The 14794-nt window shown below is 43.6% G+C and overlaps 1 protein-coding gene across 1 annotated transcript; it reads right to left on the bottom strand.

The window, feature by feature from the left end:
* Positions 1-10058: 10058 nt before the first annotated feature.
* LOC125524704 (transcription factor bHLH68-like) lies at positions 10059-14298 on the bottom strand. Its single transcript, XM_048689738.1, has 4 exons — positions 14185-14298; positions 12276-12323; positions 11896-11940; positions 10059-10573 (listed from the first exon to the last, which is right to left on the bottom strand). The coding sequence occupies exons 1-4, from the start codon at positions 14281-14283 to the stop codon at positions 10418-10420; spliced, it is 348 nt and encodes a 115-aa protein (XP_048545695.1). The 5' UTR covers positions 14284-14298; the 3' UTR covers positions 10059-10417.
* Positions 14299-14794: the final 496 nt, after the last annotated feature.

Below are 14794 nucleotides of genomic sequence, written 5' to 3'. Positions count from 1 at the left end.
ACCCACTAGTTTCTTTTGTTGAGCTTTCATACATTTATAGCTCTAGTGCATCTGTTGCATGGAAATCCCTACTCCTTGCATTAACATCAATCGGTGGGCATCTCCATAGCCCATTGATTAGCCTCGTTGATGTGAGACTTTCTCTTTTTTTGTCTTCTCCACATAACCCCCCTCATTATATTCTATTCCACCCATAGTGATATGTCCATGGCTCGCGCTCATATATTGCGTAAAAGTTTATAGGTTTGAGATTACTAAAGTATGAAACAATTGCTTGGCTTGTCATCGGGTTGTGCATGATGAGAGCATTCTTGTGTGACGAAAATGAAACATGACTAAACTATATGATTTTGTAGGGATAAACTTTCTTTGGCCATGTTATTTTGAGAAGACATAATTGCTTAGTTAGTATGCTTGAAGTATTATTATTTTTATGTCAATATGAACTTTTGTCTTGAATCTTTCGAATCTGAATATTCATACCACAAATAAGAAGAATTACATTAAAATTATGCCAAGTAGCACTCCGCATCAAAAATTCCGTTTTTATCATTTACCTCCTCGAGGACGAGCGGGAATTAAGCTTGGGGATGCTTGATACGTCTCCAAAGTATCTATAATTTTTGATAGCTCCATGCTATATTATCTACTGTTTTGGACATTATTGGGATTTATTATCTCACTTTTATATTATTTTTGGGACTAACCTATTAACTGGAGGCCCAGCCCAGAATTGTTGTTTTTTTGCCTGTTTTAGGGTTTCGAAGAAAAGGAATATCAAACGGAGTCCAAACGGAATGAAACCTTTGGGAACGTGATTTTCTCAACGAATAAGACCAGAGCGACTTGGACCCTACATCAAGAAAAGAAACAGGAGGCCACGAGGTAGGGGGGCGCGCCTGCCTACCCTAGGCACGCCCTCCACCCTCGTGGGCCCCCTGTTGCTCCATCGATGTACTCCTTCCTCCTATATATACCTACGTACCCCCAAACGATCAGATACGGAGAAAAAACCCTAATTCCACCGCCGTAACTTTCTGTATCCACGAGATCCCATCTTGGGGCCTGTTCCGGAGCTCCGCCGAAGGGGGCATCGATCACGGAGGGCTTCTACATCAACACCATAGCCTCTCCGATGAAGTGTGAGTAGTTTACCTCAGACCTACAGGTCCATAGTTAGTAGCTAGATGGCTTCTTCTCTCTTTTTGGATCTCAATACAATGTTCTCCCCCTCTCTTGTGGAGATCTATTCGATGTAATCTTCTTTTTGTGGTGTGTTTGTTGAGACCGATGAATTGTGGGTTTATGATCAAGTCTATCTATGAATAATATTTGAATCTTCTCTGAATTCTTTTATGTATGATTGCTTATCTTTGCAAGTCTCTTCGAATTATCAGTTTGGTTTGGCCTACTAGATTGATCTTTCTTGCAACGGGAGAAGTGCTTAGCTTTGGGTTCAATCTTGCGGTGTCCTTTCCCGGTGACAGTAAGGGCAGCGAGGCACATATTGTGTTGTTGCCATCGAGGATAACAAGATGGGGTTTTCTTCATATTGCATGAGTCTATCCCTCTACATCATGTCATCTTTCTTAAGGCGTTACTCTGTTTTTAACTTAATACTCTAGATGCATGCTGGATAGAGGTCGATGAGTGGAGTAATAGTAGTAGATGCAAGCAGGAGTCGGTCTACTTGTCTCGGACGTGATGCCTATATACATAATCATACCTAGATATTCTCATAACTATGCTCAATTCTGTCAATTGCTCAACAGTAATTTGTTCACCCACCGTAGAATACTTATGCTCTTGAGAGAAGCCACTAGTGAAACCTATGGCTCCCGGGTCTATCTTTATCATATTGATCTCCTACTACTTAGTTATTTCCTTTGCTGTTTACTTTTCCTTTATTTTACTTTGCATCTTTTATCATAAAAATACCAAAAATATTATCTTATCATATCTATCAGATCTCACTCTCGTAAGTGGCCCTATAGGGATTGACAACCCCTATTTGCGTTGGTTGCGAGGATTTATTTGTTTTGTGCAGGTGCGAGGGACTCGCGCGTAGCCTCCTACTGGATTGATACCTTGGTTCTCAAAAACTGAGGGAAATACTTACGCTACTTTGCTGCATCATCCCTTCCTCTTCGGGGAAAACCAACGTAGTGCTCAAGAGGTAGCAAACCTCAAAGAGTGCCCCAAAGTTTCTATCGGAGAATCACGACGAAAACGTGTGCCAACCCCTATGCATAGGTTCATGGGCGGAACCTGCAAGTTGATCACCAAAACATGCATCAAGTGAATCACGTGGTATCCCATTGTCACCACAGATACGCATGGCAAGACATACATCAAGTGTTCTCAAATCCTTAAAGACTCAATCCGATAAGATAACTTCAAGGGGAAAACTCAATCCATTATAAGAGAGTAGAGGGGGGAAGAAACATCATAGGATCCAACTATAATAGCAAAGCTCGCGATACATCAAGATCGTGCCAAATCAGGAACACGAGAGAGAGAGAGAGAGAGAGAGAGAGAGATCAAACACATAGCTACTGGTACATACCCTCAGCCCCGAGGGAGAACTACTCCCTCCTCGTCATGGAGAGCACCGGGATGATAAAGATGGCCGCCGGAGAAGGATTCCCCCTCCGGCAGGGTGCCGGAACAGGTCTAAATTGGCTTTCAGTGGCTACGGAGGCTTCTGGCGGCGGAACTCCCGATCAATTGTGCTCCACAATCGTTTTAGGGTATGTGGAGTTATATAGGAGGAAGAAGTGCGTCAGGGGGCCACGAGGGTGGAGGGCGCGCCCAGGGGGGTGGGCGCGCCCCCCTGCCTCGTGGCTTCCTCGTAGATCCCCTAACATGCACTCCAAGTCTTCTGGGCTTCTTCTGATCCAAAAATAAGTTCCGTGAAGTTTCAGGTCAATTGGACTCCGTTTGGTTTTCCTTTTCTGTGGTATTCTAAAACAAGGTAAAAACAAAAATTGGCACTGGGCTCTGGGCTCTGGGTTAATAGGTTAGTCCCAAAAAATGATATAAAAGTGTATGATAAAGCCCATAAACATCCAAAACAATAGATAATATAGCATGGAGCAATCAAAAATTATAGATACGTTGGAGATGTATCACGAACCATGCCTCATGGGCAAGATGACTAAAACTCCGTTCTCCGGAACAATGGACCGAGCAACAAAGTTATTGGAAATCATACATACTGATGTATGTGGTACAATGAACATTGAGGCTCGCGACGGATATCGTTATTTTCTCACCTTCACAGATGATTTGAGCAGATATGGGTATATCTACTTAATGAAACATAAGTCTGAAACATTTGAAAAGTTCAAAGAATTTCAGAGTGAAGTCAAAAATCATCGTAACAAAAAAATAAAGTTTCTACGATCCGATCGTGGAGGAGAATATTTGAGTTACGAGTTTGGTCTTCATTTGAAACAATGCGCAATAGTTTTGCAACTCACGCCACCTGGAACACCACAGTGTAATGGTGTGTCTGAACATCGTAATCGTACTTTACTAGATATGATGTGATCTATGATGGCTCTCACTGATTTACCGCTATCATTTTGGGGTTATGCTTTAGAGATGGCTGCATTCACGTTAAATAGGGAACCATCTAAATCCGTTGAGACGACACCTTATGAACTGTGGTTTGGCAAGAAACCCAAGTTGTCATTTCTTAAAGTTTGGGGTTGTGATGCTTATGTGAAAAATCTTCAACCTGATAAGCTCGAACCCAAATCGGAGAAATGTGTCTTCATAGGATACCCAAAAGAGACTGTTGGGTACACATTCTATCACAGATCCGAAGGCAAGATATTTGTTGCTAAGAATGGATCCTTTCTAGAGAAGGAGTTTCTCTCGAAAGAAGTGATTGGGAGGAAAGTAGAACTTGATGAGGTAATTGTACCTGCTCCCTTATTGGAAAGTAGTTCATCACTGAAATCAGTTACAGTGATTCCTACACCAGTAAGTGAGGAAGCTAATAATGATGATCATGAAACTTTTGATCAAGTTACTAGCGAACCTCGTAGGTCAACCAGAGTAAGATCCGCACCAGAGTGGTACGGTAATCCTGTTCTGGAGGTCCTATTACTTGACCATGACGAACCTACGAACTATGAGGAAGCGATGATGAGCCCAGATTCCGCAAAATGGCTTCAGGCCATGAAATCTAAGATGGGATCCATGTATGAGAACAAAGTGTGGACTTTGGTTGACTTGCCCGATGATCGGCACGACATAGAGAATAAATGGATCTTCAAGAAGAAGACTGACGCTGACAGTAATATTGTTGTCTACAAAGCTCGACTTGTTGTGAAAGGTTTTCGACAAGTTCAAGGAGTTGACTACGATGAGACCTTCTCACCCGTAGCGATGCTTAAGTCCGTCCGAATCATGTTAGCAATTGCCGCATTTTATGATTATGAAATTTGGCAAATGGATGTCAAAATTGCATTCCTTAATGGATATCTTAAAGAAGAGTTGTATATGATGCAACCAGAAGGTTTTGTCGATCCAAAAGGTGCTAAAAAAGTGTGTAAAGTCCAGTGATCCATTTATGGACTGGTGCAAGCATCTCGGAGTTTGAATATACGCTTTGATAGTGTGATCAAAGCACGTGGTTTTATACAGACTTTTGGAGAAGCCTGTATTTACAAGAAAGTGAGTGTGAGCTCTGTAGCATTTCTGATATTATATGTGGATGACATATTGTTGATCGGAAATGATACTGAATTCTGAATATCATAAAAGGATACTTGAATAAGAATTTTTCAATGAAAGACCTCGGTGAAGCTGCTTATATATTGGGCATCAAGATCTATATAGATAGATCAAGACACTTAATTGGACTTTCACAAAGCACATACCTTGATAAAGTTTTGAAGAAGTTCAAAATGGATCAAGCAAAGAATGGGTTCTTGCATGTGTTACAAGGTGTGAAGTTGAGACAGACTCAATGCCCGACCACTACAGAAGATAGAGAGAAAATAAAAGTCATTCCCTATGCTTCAGCCATAGGTTCTATCATGTATGCAATGCTGTGTACCAGGCCTGATGTGTGCCTTGCTATTAGTATAGCAGGGAGGTACCAAAGTAATCCAGGAGTGGATCAATGGACAACGGTCAAGAATATCCTAAAATACCTGAAAAGGACTAAGGATATGTTTCTCGTTTATGGAGGTGACAAAGAGCTCGTTGTAAACGGTTACGTCGATGCAAGTTTTGACACTGATCCGGATGACTCTAAGTCACAAACCGGATACATATTTATATTGAATGGTGGAGCTGTCAGTTGGTGCAGTTCCAAGTAGAGCGTCGTGGCGGGATCTACATGTGAAGCAGAGTACATAGCTGCTTCGGAAGCAGCAAATGAAGGAGTCTGGATGAAGGAGTTCATATCCGATCTAGGTGGCATACCTAGTGCATCGGGTCCAATGAAAATCTTTTGTGGCAATACTGGTGCAATTTCCTTGGCAAAGGAATCCAGATTTCACAAGAGAACCAAGCACATCAAAAGACGCTTCAATTCCATCTGCGATCAAGTCAAGGAGGGAGACATAGAGATTTGCAAGATACATACGGATCTGAATGTTGCAGACCCGTTGACTAAGCCTCTCTCACGAGCAAAACATGATCAGCACCAAGACTCCATGGGTGTTAGAATCATTATAATGTAATCTAGATTATTGACTCTAGTGCAAGTGGTAGACTGAAGGAAATATGCCTAGAGGCAATAATAAAGTTGTTATTTATATTTCCTTATATCATGATAAATGTTTATTTGTTCATGCTAGAATTGTATTAACCGGAAACTTAGTACATGTGTCAATACATAGAAAAACAGAGTGTTACTAGTGTGCCTCTACTTGACTAGCTCGTTAATCAAAGATGGTTAAGTTTCCTAATCATGGACATGAGTTGTCATTTGATGAATGGGATCACATCATTAGAGAATGATGTGATTGACTTGACCCATCTGTTAGCTTAGCACTATGATCGTTTAGTTTATTGCTATTGCTTTCTCCATAACTTATACATGTTCCTATGACTATGAGATTATGTAACTCCCGAATACCGGAGGAACACTTAGTGTGATATGAAACGTCACAACATAACTGGGTGATTATAAAGATGCTCTACAGGTGTCTCGATGGTGTTTGTTGAGTTGGCATAGATAGAGATTAGGATTTGTCACTCCGATTGTCAGAGAGGTATCTCTGGGCCCTCTCGGTAATGCACATCACTATAAGCCTTGCAAGCAATGTAACTAATGAGTTAGTTGCGGGATGATGCATTACGGAATGAGTAAAGAGACTTGCTGGTAACGAGATTGAGGTAGGTATGATGATACCACGATCGAATCTCGCGTAAGTAACATATCGATGACAAAGGGAACAACGTGTGTTGTTATGCGGTTTGACCGCTAAAGATCTTCTAGAATATGTAGGAAGCAATATGATCATATAGGTTCCACTATTGGTTATTGAACGGAGATGAGTCTCTGTCATGTCTACATAGTTCTCGAACCCGTAGGGTCCACACGCTTAACGTTCGATGACGATATGTATTGTGAGTTATATGATTTGATGCACTGAAGATTGTTCGGAGTCCCGGGTGTGATCACAGACATGATGAGGAGTCTCGAAATGGTCGAGACATGAAGATTGATATATTGGAAGGTTATGTTTCGACACCGGAGATGTTTCGGATAGGTTCGGGCATTTTCTGGAGTACCGGGGGGTTACCGGAACCCCCCTGGGGGTTAATGGGCCTTCATGGGCTTTAGTGGAACAAAGAGGAGGCGGCCAAGAGGAGGGCACGCCCCCCAAGCCCAATCCGAATTGGGGAGTGGGGCCGGCCCCCTCTCCTTCTTCCCCTCTTCCTTTTCCTTCCCCCTCCTAGTTGGACTAGGAAAGGGGGGAACCTACTCCTAGTAGGAGTAGGATTCCCCCCTTGGGGCGCGCCCTATGAGGCTGGCCGGCCCCCTCCTCCACTCCTTTATATACGGGGGAGGGGGCACCCCATAGATACACAAGTTGATTTCTTAGCCGTGTGCGGTGCCCTCCCTCCACATATTTCCACCTCAGTTATATTGTCGTAGTGCTTAGGCGAAGCCCTGCGTCCGTAACTTCATCATCACCGTCAGCACGCCGTCGTGCTGATGAAACTCTCCCTCGGCCTCAGCTGGATCTAGAGTTCGAGGGACGTCACCGAGCTGAACGTGTGCAGAGCGCGGAGGTGCCGTGCACTCGGTACTTGATCGGTTGGATCGCGAAGACGTTCGACTACATCAACCGTGTTACTCAACGCTTCCGCTTTCGGCCTATGAGGGTACGTAGACACACTCTCCCCTCTCGTTGCTATGCATCTCCTAGATAGATCTTGCGTGATCGTAGGAATTTTTTTTGAAATACTGCGTTCTCCAACAAAAGATGCTCTATAAGTATCTCCAAAGGTGTTTGTTGAGTTGGCATACATCGAGATTAGGATTTGTCAGTCCGAGTATCGGAGAGGTATTTTTGGGCCCTCTCGGTAATGCACATCATAAGAAGCCTTGTAAGCAAAGTGACTAATGAGTTAGTTGCAGGATGATGTATTATGGAATGAGTAAAGAGACTTGCCGGTAATGAGATTGAACTAGGTATGAAGATATCGACGATCGAATCTCGGGCAAGTAACATACCGATGACAAAGAGAATAATGTATGTTGTCATTATGGTTCGACCGATAAAGATCTTTGTAGAATATGTAGGAGCCAATATGAGCATCTAGGTTCCTCTATTGGTTATTGACTGGAGAGGTGTCTCGGTCATGTCTACATAGTTCTCGAACCCGTAGGGTCCGCACGCTTGAAGTTTGATGACGATTTAATATTATATGAGTTATGTGATTTGGTGACCGAATGTTGTTCGGAGTCCCAGATGAGATCACGGACATGACGAGGAGTCTCAAAATAGTCTAGAGGTAAAGATTGATAAATAGGATGATAGTATTTGGACAGCGGAAGTGTTCCGGATAGTATCGAGTATTTATCGGAGTACCGGGGGGTGGAAGATATGGGCCATATGGGGCCATAAGAGGGGAGCACACCATCCCACAAGGGGTGGCGCGCCCCCCTTAGGCATGTGGCCTAATTGGAGAAGGAGGAGAAGGGGTCCCCCCCCTTCATTCTCTCCTTCCCCCTTCCATTTTCTCTCCGGTAAAAAAGGAAGGGGGGAGGTCCTCAAGTAGGATTCCTCCTACTTGGGGCGCCCCATGGCTGCTCCCCTCCCCCTCCCACCTATATATATGTGGGGTGGGGGCGCCTAAAACACACACCAACTATTGTTAGCTGTGTGCGGTGCCCCCCTCCACAGTTTACACCCCCGGTCATAGTTTTGCGATGCTTAGGCGAAGCCCTGCAAGAATCACTTCACCATCATTGTTACCACGTCGTCGTGCTGACGAAACTCATCTACTTCCTCGACACCTTGCTGGATCAAGAAGGCGAGGGACATCATCGAGCTGAACGTGTGCAGAACTCGGAGGTGTCATACGTTCGGTGCTTGATCGGTCGGAGTTAGAAGAAGTTCGACTACATCAACCGCGTTATCAAACGCTTCCGCTTTCGGTCTACGAGAGTACGTCGACACACTCTCCCCCTCTCTTTGCTATGCATCTCCTAGATAGATCTTGCGTGAGCATAGGAAATTTTTTGAAATTGCATGATACGTTTCCCAACAGCGAGGCAGGCCCTCGATCGGTTGATCAATGCTAGTGTGCGGTAGCAGCCCACGTTGCATGCGCAAGACTTCACATTTATAGAGAACTGGATCAATTGATAATTGTGAGTCTCACTATAACCTCTGGGTATGTGGCGATGGTGCGTGATAGTTGGAGAAGTCATATTCGCGAGTTGTTGCTAATTGCACGGTAGTGTAGGAGGTCCTATGTGAGACTCTCTGGCTTGCTATAGCTAGTAATGTTGCGTACTTGACAGTGGTGTGCGAAGCGATATGCGAGTAGACCCCGCCCCCTCGGTTGCATGGTGCGCGGTAGTTGGAGGCCCTGTTCGTATACGCGTGAGTGTGTAGTTTCTGTGGTTGCATTGTGAGGAATCCCCCGCGCGTTGCTGCGAGGCGCGCGTTAGTTGTCCCATTGCGGTCGTAGTGTATACCCCCAACCCCAAGCCGACTACCTCTCGATGTACAGAACCTCGTTCCAGCCGGCTCGTTCCGCATTGTTGCATACCCCCACCGACCTGCCACCGCTCGTTGCCTCTCCATACAGTGTTCCATTGATGCATACATAATGGGATACCCGCACCCCAGCTAGTCGGTCATTGCATTCCACTGGATATTGCCTTTCGATGTACAGTGCCTACTTTGAGGTGCCGTGACCCGCGGATCCCTCCGGCAACGGAAGCTGCAATGCAACTGCATGCAATGCATGCTTCCGCGCACCGGCGAGAGAGCTGCAATGCAACGTGTGTAGTGCTGCGACCCATAGATCTTATCAGCGGCGGAGCTTCAATACAACGTGCGTGGTGCTGCGAATGACTAAATACAGCGGCGGAAGCTACAGTGTGACACGGTTGCTGGGAGAGGACCAGTTGCTGTGCCGGCTGCTGCAAGGCGATGATGTTGGCGAGGGGATTTGCACGATTAGAGAGACGATAAGAAAGGGCCTGATCACACGGCTTGTAGCGGGACAATCATACGGTTGTCAAGCCGACTGATTTTCCCCCAAAATCAGCCGATTGCCGCCTAGCAGCCGCCATTATGAAGCGCCTTCGTGTGTGACGTGATGCCACATTGCATATGGGCTGTCTGACTGTATGCGATGTACCCTCCACGTTAGCGACGGGCACAAATTCGGTGTGCGATGAGACATTTCAGAGATGTGGTGTTCTCTACTAGCCTTCTTTGTGCTACAGTACTTGTGTGTCACGTAGTGGTGGTTGCAACACGTCCAGTTTAAGAGTTATAAAACGAGCCGCGCATACATATGAAACTCTTTGTTAAATGTGGCACATTGCAGTAGTTAAGCAGAGATACAATACAACCAACCAGACCATTCCAGACATGTACTAATAAGCAGGTGAGAACACTTACAAGACTTCCGAAGGTGGTTCTAGCTAGGTATCTGAAGAATTGATGATACAGCGTACGCTAAGTAGTCTCTAGCACCTGCCTGATCGATGCACTTTGACCAATCTCTACTTCGATCAGGTCGCAAACTACCAGTTATACTATCCTCTCTTGGATCCAACATTACGAATGTACATCAAGAATTTTTCAGCAGGATGGCTGCTGTCGACGCGATGCAGCCCATGCATGCAAGACAGGTATATATGTATCCCGGTACTCCCAGACGGACCCCCCTGGCCAGTTCCGGCAGCTTCGACGAGCATCTACCGGCCGAACCCCATCCCGAAAGGCGGCGCCACCGTCCAGTAGTCAGCCGGCCCCACGTCGGCGCCGAAGTCCGGCGCGCAGCTCACTGGGACGAGGCAGAGCCCCCTGCTCCGCAGGTCCTTCGTCATTGCTTCCTCGCAGATGTCTTCGTCCTTAATTTCTCACAGCAAACTATAAATCAGCATCATGAATCCATATGCATGTACTATTAAGAATCCCTATGAAATCTCTAACAATATGATTGTCCCGCTGCCGACATACTTTTCTCTCTCGAGAGAGAAAAAAGTATGATTTTTGTCCCTCAACTCTCGATGAAGTCTAGTTTTGGTCACCCAACTCCGAAACCGGATAACTTGCACCTTCAACTGCCGAAACCGGACAAGTTTCATTCGGTCTCGGTTTTGACCGGTTTTGGTGCCGACTCACCCCGGTTTTGAAATTCACATAATCTTTTCAAATCCACATAATTTTCTCAAGGCCGCGTAATTGTTTAAAAATAAACATACTTTTTTCAAATCCATGAACTATTTTGAAATTTATGTACTTCTTCAAATCCATGAATTAAAAGAAAATTGTGTACTTTTATCAAATCCGCGTATTTTTTTCATATCTATGAAGTGTTTGAAATACGCTTACTTGTTTCAAATCCACATACTTTTTAAAGTTCGTGTATTTGTTTCAAATCCGTGTTCCTTTTCCAATCCATGAAATTTGTTTGAAATTTACGTACTTGTTTCAAGTTGACATAATTTTTTCAAATCTATGTATGTTTTCAAATTTGCGTATAAGAAATCCAAATCCTCGTACTTTTCAAGTCCGCATCAAATTTTCAAATTAATGAACTCTTTCCAAAAATTGTACGTGAATATGAAAAAGTTCGTCGATTTTTTAAAAATTACATAAATTTGAAAAAAAAACTACATGAACTTTAAAAAGTACGCGGATTTAAAAAAATACATGAACTTGGAAAAAGTACACGGATTTGAAAAAAGTACATGATTTTTTTAAAAGTTCACGCATTTGAAAAAAAGTATCTGAATTTGAAAAAATTAAGCGGACTAAGAAAAGTACGCAAATTTGAGTCAGCACGGTAAAAAACAGGGTGGGACAGCACCAAAACCGGTCAAATTTGTGATCAGGGATGAATCTAGTCCGGTTTCAGTAGTTAAGGGTGCAAGTTCTCCGGTTTTGGAGTTGACAGTTAAGGAACCAAATCTAGACTCCGTCAAGAATTAAGGAACGAAAAGTATAGTTTTCTCATATATATAATGCAAGCATATAAATTAATAAACTATATAAAGCACATCTGCATAATGAAATCTCTAAGCATATCTATGAAATCTCTAAGCAAGCAAATTACTAATCAGCATCACGGATCAATGTATTAAGAATCCATATGAAATCTCTAACCATATCTACATAATGCAAGCATAAATAAACTATGTAGTAAAGCACATGATGGAGTGATGAGAACCTGGTCGGGACGTCCTCTCTTCCTCGTGGCATCGCCATGTAGCAGCTGCTCGTGATTAAGTAACGGATTAATTAATAACAGCGTCAAAAGGCAGTACTGCTACTGCACTGTTAGTGACCAAAAGCAATAGCTAGCTTTGCAGTGAAATGAAATAGTTAAAGGTGTAAAGCTAGAGAGACAAGTACTGGCCCCTGCTGCATGATTAACTTTTCCGGATTTGTTTTATAGGAATGCTTTTTACGTACACAGACTAAAGGCTCCCTTTGGGAAGAAAAGGATCATCTTTTCTACGTGCTTTACTTAACTGATCAGCCGAGTGTGGATCCCATAAAAAGAAAGGATAATTACTAATCAGAGGATCAATGAGCAGTTAATTATACCTGGCCAGGCTCTTCTGGAAATATGCTGCTCCTTTCTTTTTGTTGCACCTGTAAAAAAGTGATAATTTTATGAAGGGAATCAGCCACCACTTTTATTCACAAGAATATACTTCCTATGCTTTTGTTAATTCTGCGTATTAGTTTTGACTAAAGTTAAACTTTTTTTAGAACAATATGAACGTTTAAACTAACAAATCTATATGATGTGATAATGTACCAAGTTTATAAAGTTTGACTTCATAAAGTTAATACACGCAATAAACAAAAACGGAGGGAGTACTAATATTGGTTGGTCAGGCATGAAGCTTTGCCAATATACCTTTATGGAAAGAGCTCACAAACTTCAAGATAAGATCCATGCTCTTTTTTTTTCCAAATATCATTCGCACAGGATTTTCTAATAGTACGTGTCGTTCTGCCATTAGCAGATATCTAATCTTTCTCTTTTTTTTGCGGGGAAACCAGATAATATAATCTACTTCCTCCGTCTCATAATGTAAGACGTTTTAACAGTTATCAGATAATCTAATGTACTCCCCCTGTTTCTAAATGTAAGTTTTTAAAAAAAAATCATAAGAACTACATAGGGGATGTATATAGACATGTTTTATAGTGTAGATTCACTCTTTTTGCTCCGTATGTAGTCCATATTGGAATCTTTAAATAAACTTACATTTTGAAACGGAGGGAGAACTAGGCTACTAGCAGTAGAATTGCAGACTCGGTGCACATGTCAGTTCATGGATCACAAGTGTAATACTCCCTTCGTTCCTAAATATAAGTCTTTTTAGAGATTTTAATATGGATGACATATGGATGTATATAGACGTATTTTAGAGTGTAGATCCGCTCATTTTTTCTCCGTATGTAGTCTTTATTGGAATCTCTAAAAGAACTTTATATTTAGGAACGGAGGGAGTAATATATTGAACCCAGTAAATACCATGCAGACGGCTATATACAACGCGCACAGTGTATTGGACGTGCGCAATTAGCTAAAACCAAAGATTTGTTAAGCTACACAAATGATGGCTATGTTACTGTAAAGATGTGAACCATGCATGCATAAATTTGCAGTTGAGACACCAAAAAAAAAAATGAAGCCTCGCTGCCAAGAACATACATACAACAAGTGTACTGTGCCACTGTACAAGTTGAGAGTCGGACAAAAAATGCACGCCAAATGGTAGTTGACAACGTACGTGCTTTCAACACAGTACCGACCACTTGTCACATGCATTTGTTTTTATGTTTGGTTAAAATCTGGGAGAGATCTAACTCACAAGCTCTATTCCGAAACAAGGAGAACTGAGAGAACCAATATAGTGCCATGAACAAATGCTAGCATAGTACTCCGGTTGTATAAGATCATTTAGATCACTACGGAGAGAGTACTAATCTTATCGTGAACAGAGATATTTTGAGTCATTCAAACTGTCTGTAATGTAAATGCTCTACCACCCCTCAAAACAAATTTATAAATGCTCTACCATGAGATCTTATGGACGCACGTACACATGTATCATTTGCTACGTGGTTCACGGACGTAAAGGAAAGGAAAACCATTCATGACGGTTCAGTCCCAACGAGGCCAGTATCCAGAGATGGCTTTCGCCCTTGTTGACCATGCCAGGCGGCCTTGCTCTCCAGATATGGACAGGGGGAGAAAGATGTGGAAAGATGCGACGCGCGCGTGAAGGCGCGCAGATACGAGACGAGCGTTAATGATCACCTGGAGGCGGGCATGCACCTGCGCTGCCAGATACTACTCCTACTAGCGCGCAGCAGCTAGCGAGCGAGCTAGCCTCGGGAATTGTGCACGCACGCAGCAGCCAGCCAGCAGGCCCCTTGGCCGTGGGGTTGATCAAGCTCGCAATCGCGTTAAATGGAAGAGCAGGAGAGGACTCACGCTGGCCTGGTGCCGCTGCTTGGAGCTGGAGCTGCCGGAGCCCACACCGCCGTCGCCGCCGCCGCCGCCCAGCTGGTACGGCGAGCTCAGGCCCTGCATGCATTCGCACAGGAGATCGATCAATCAGCGGGTCAACCAAGCCCGATCGTAACGTAACCAGTCAATTCACAGCCAGGCTGAGGAACAGACGAACAGTGCGTGCACAGGGAATACATATATACAGTGTGGCACCTTTGTGATGCCCAATCCATGCACACTGTTCATAAAAGAGATTTTGCATCTTCGCGCGCAGCGACCAGACTGCGGCATATGCATGCATGCACGCAGGCCGGACGGTCGCACGCGCGCAGCTTTTACGAGAACACACATTACGTTACCTGCCTCTTTTTGTTTCACTTGGCTGGCTCCTTGTGCAGGAACCATCAGCGATCGATCACTGGTTCACTATACATGTATATGTGCGGCAGGCAAATAGGTGAAACATCTACAGTCCTTGTACCTGTACGCCTTTCTACTTGAAAAACGCACAAAACCACCTTAACTACGGTGTAATTTTTCTCACAATCCATATCTACTCTATAAGTTTCTTGCCGATAAACACCACATATTG

The sequence above is a fragment of the Triticum urartu genome, chromosome 7, assembly GCF_003073215.2.
Source record: "Triticum urartu cultivar G1812 chromosome 7, Tu2.1, whole genome shotgun sequence".
In the NCBI taxonomy this organism is placed as follows: Eukaryota; Viridiplantae; Streptophyta; class Magnoliopsida; order Poales; family Poaceae; genus Triticum; species Triticum urartu.
This window is presented reverse-complemented; position numbering and strand designations above follow the sequence as displayed.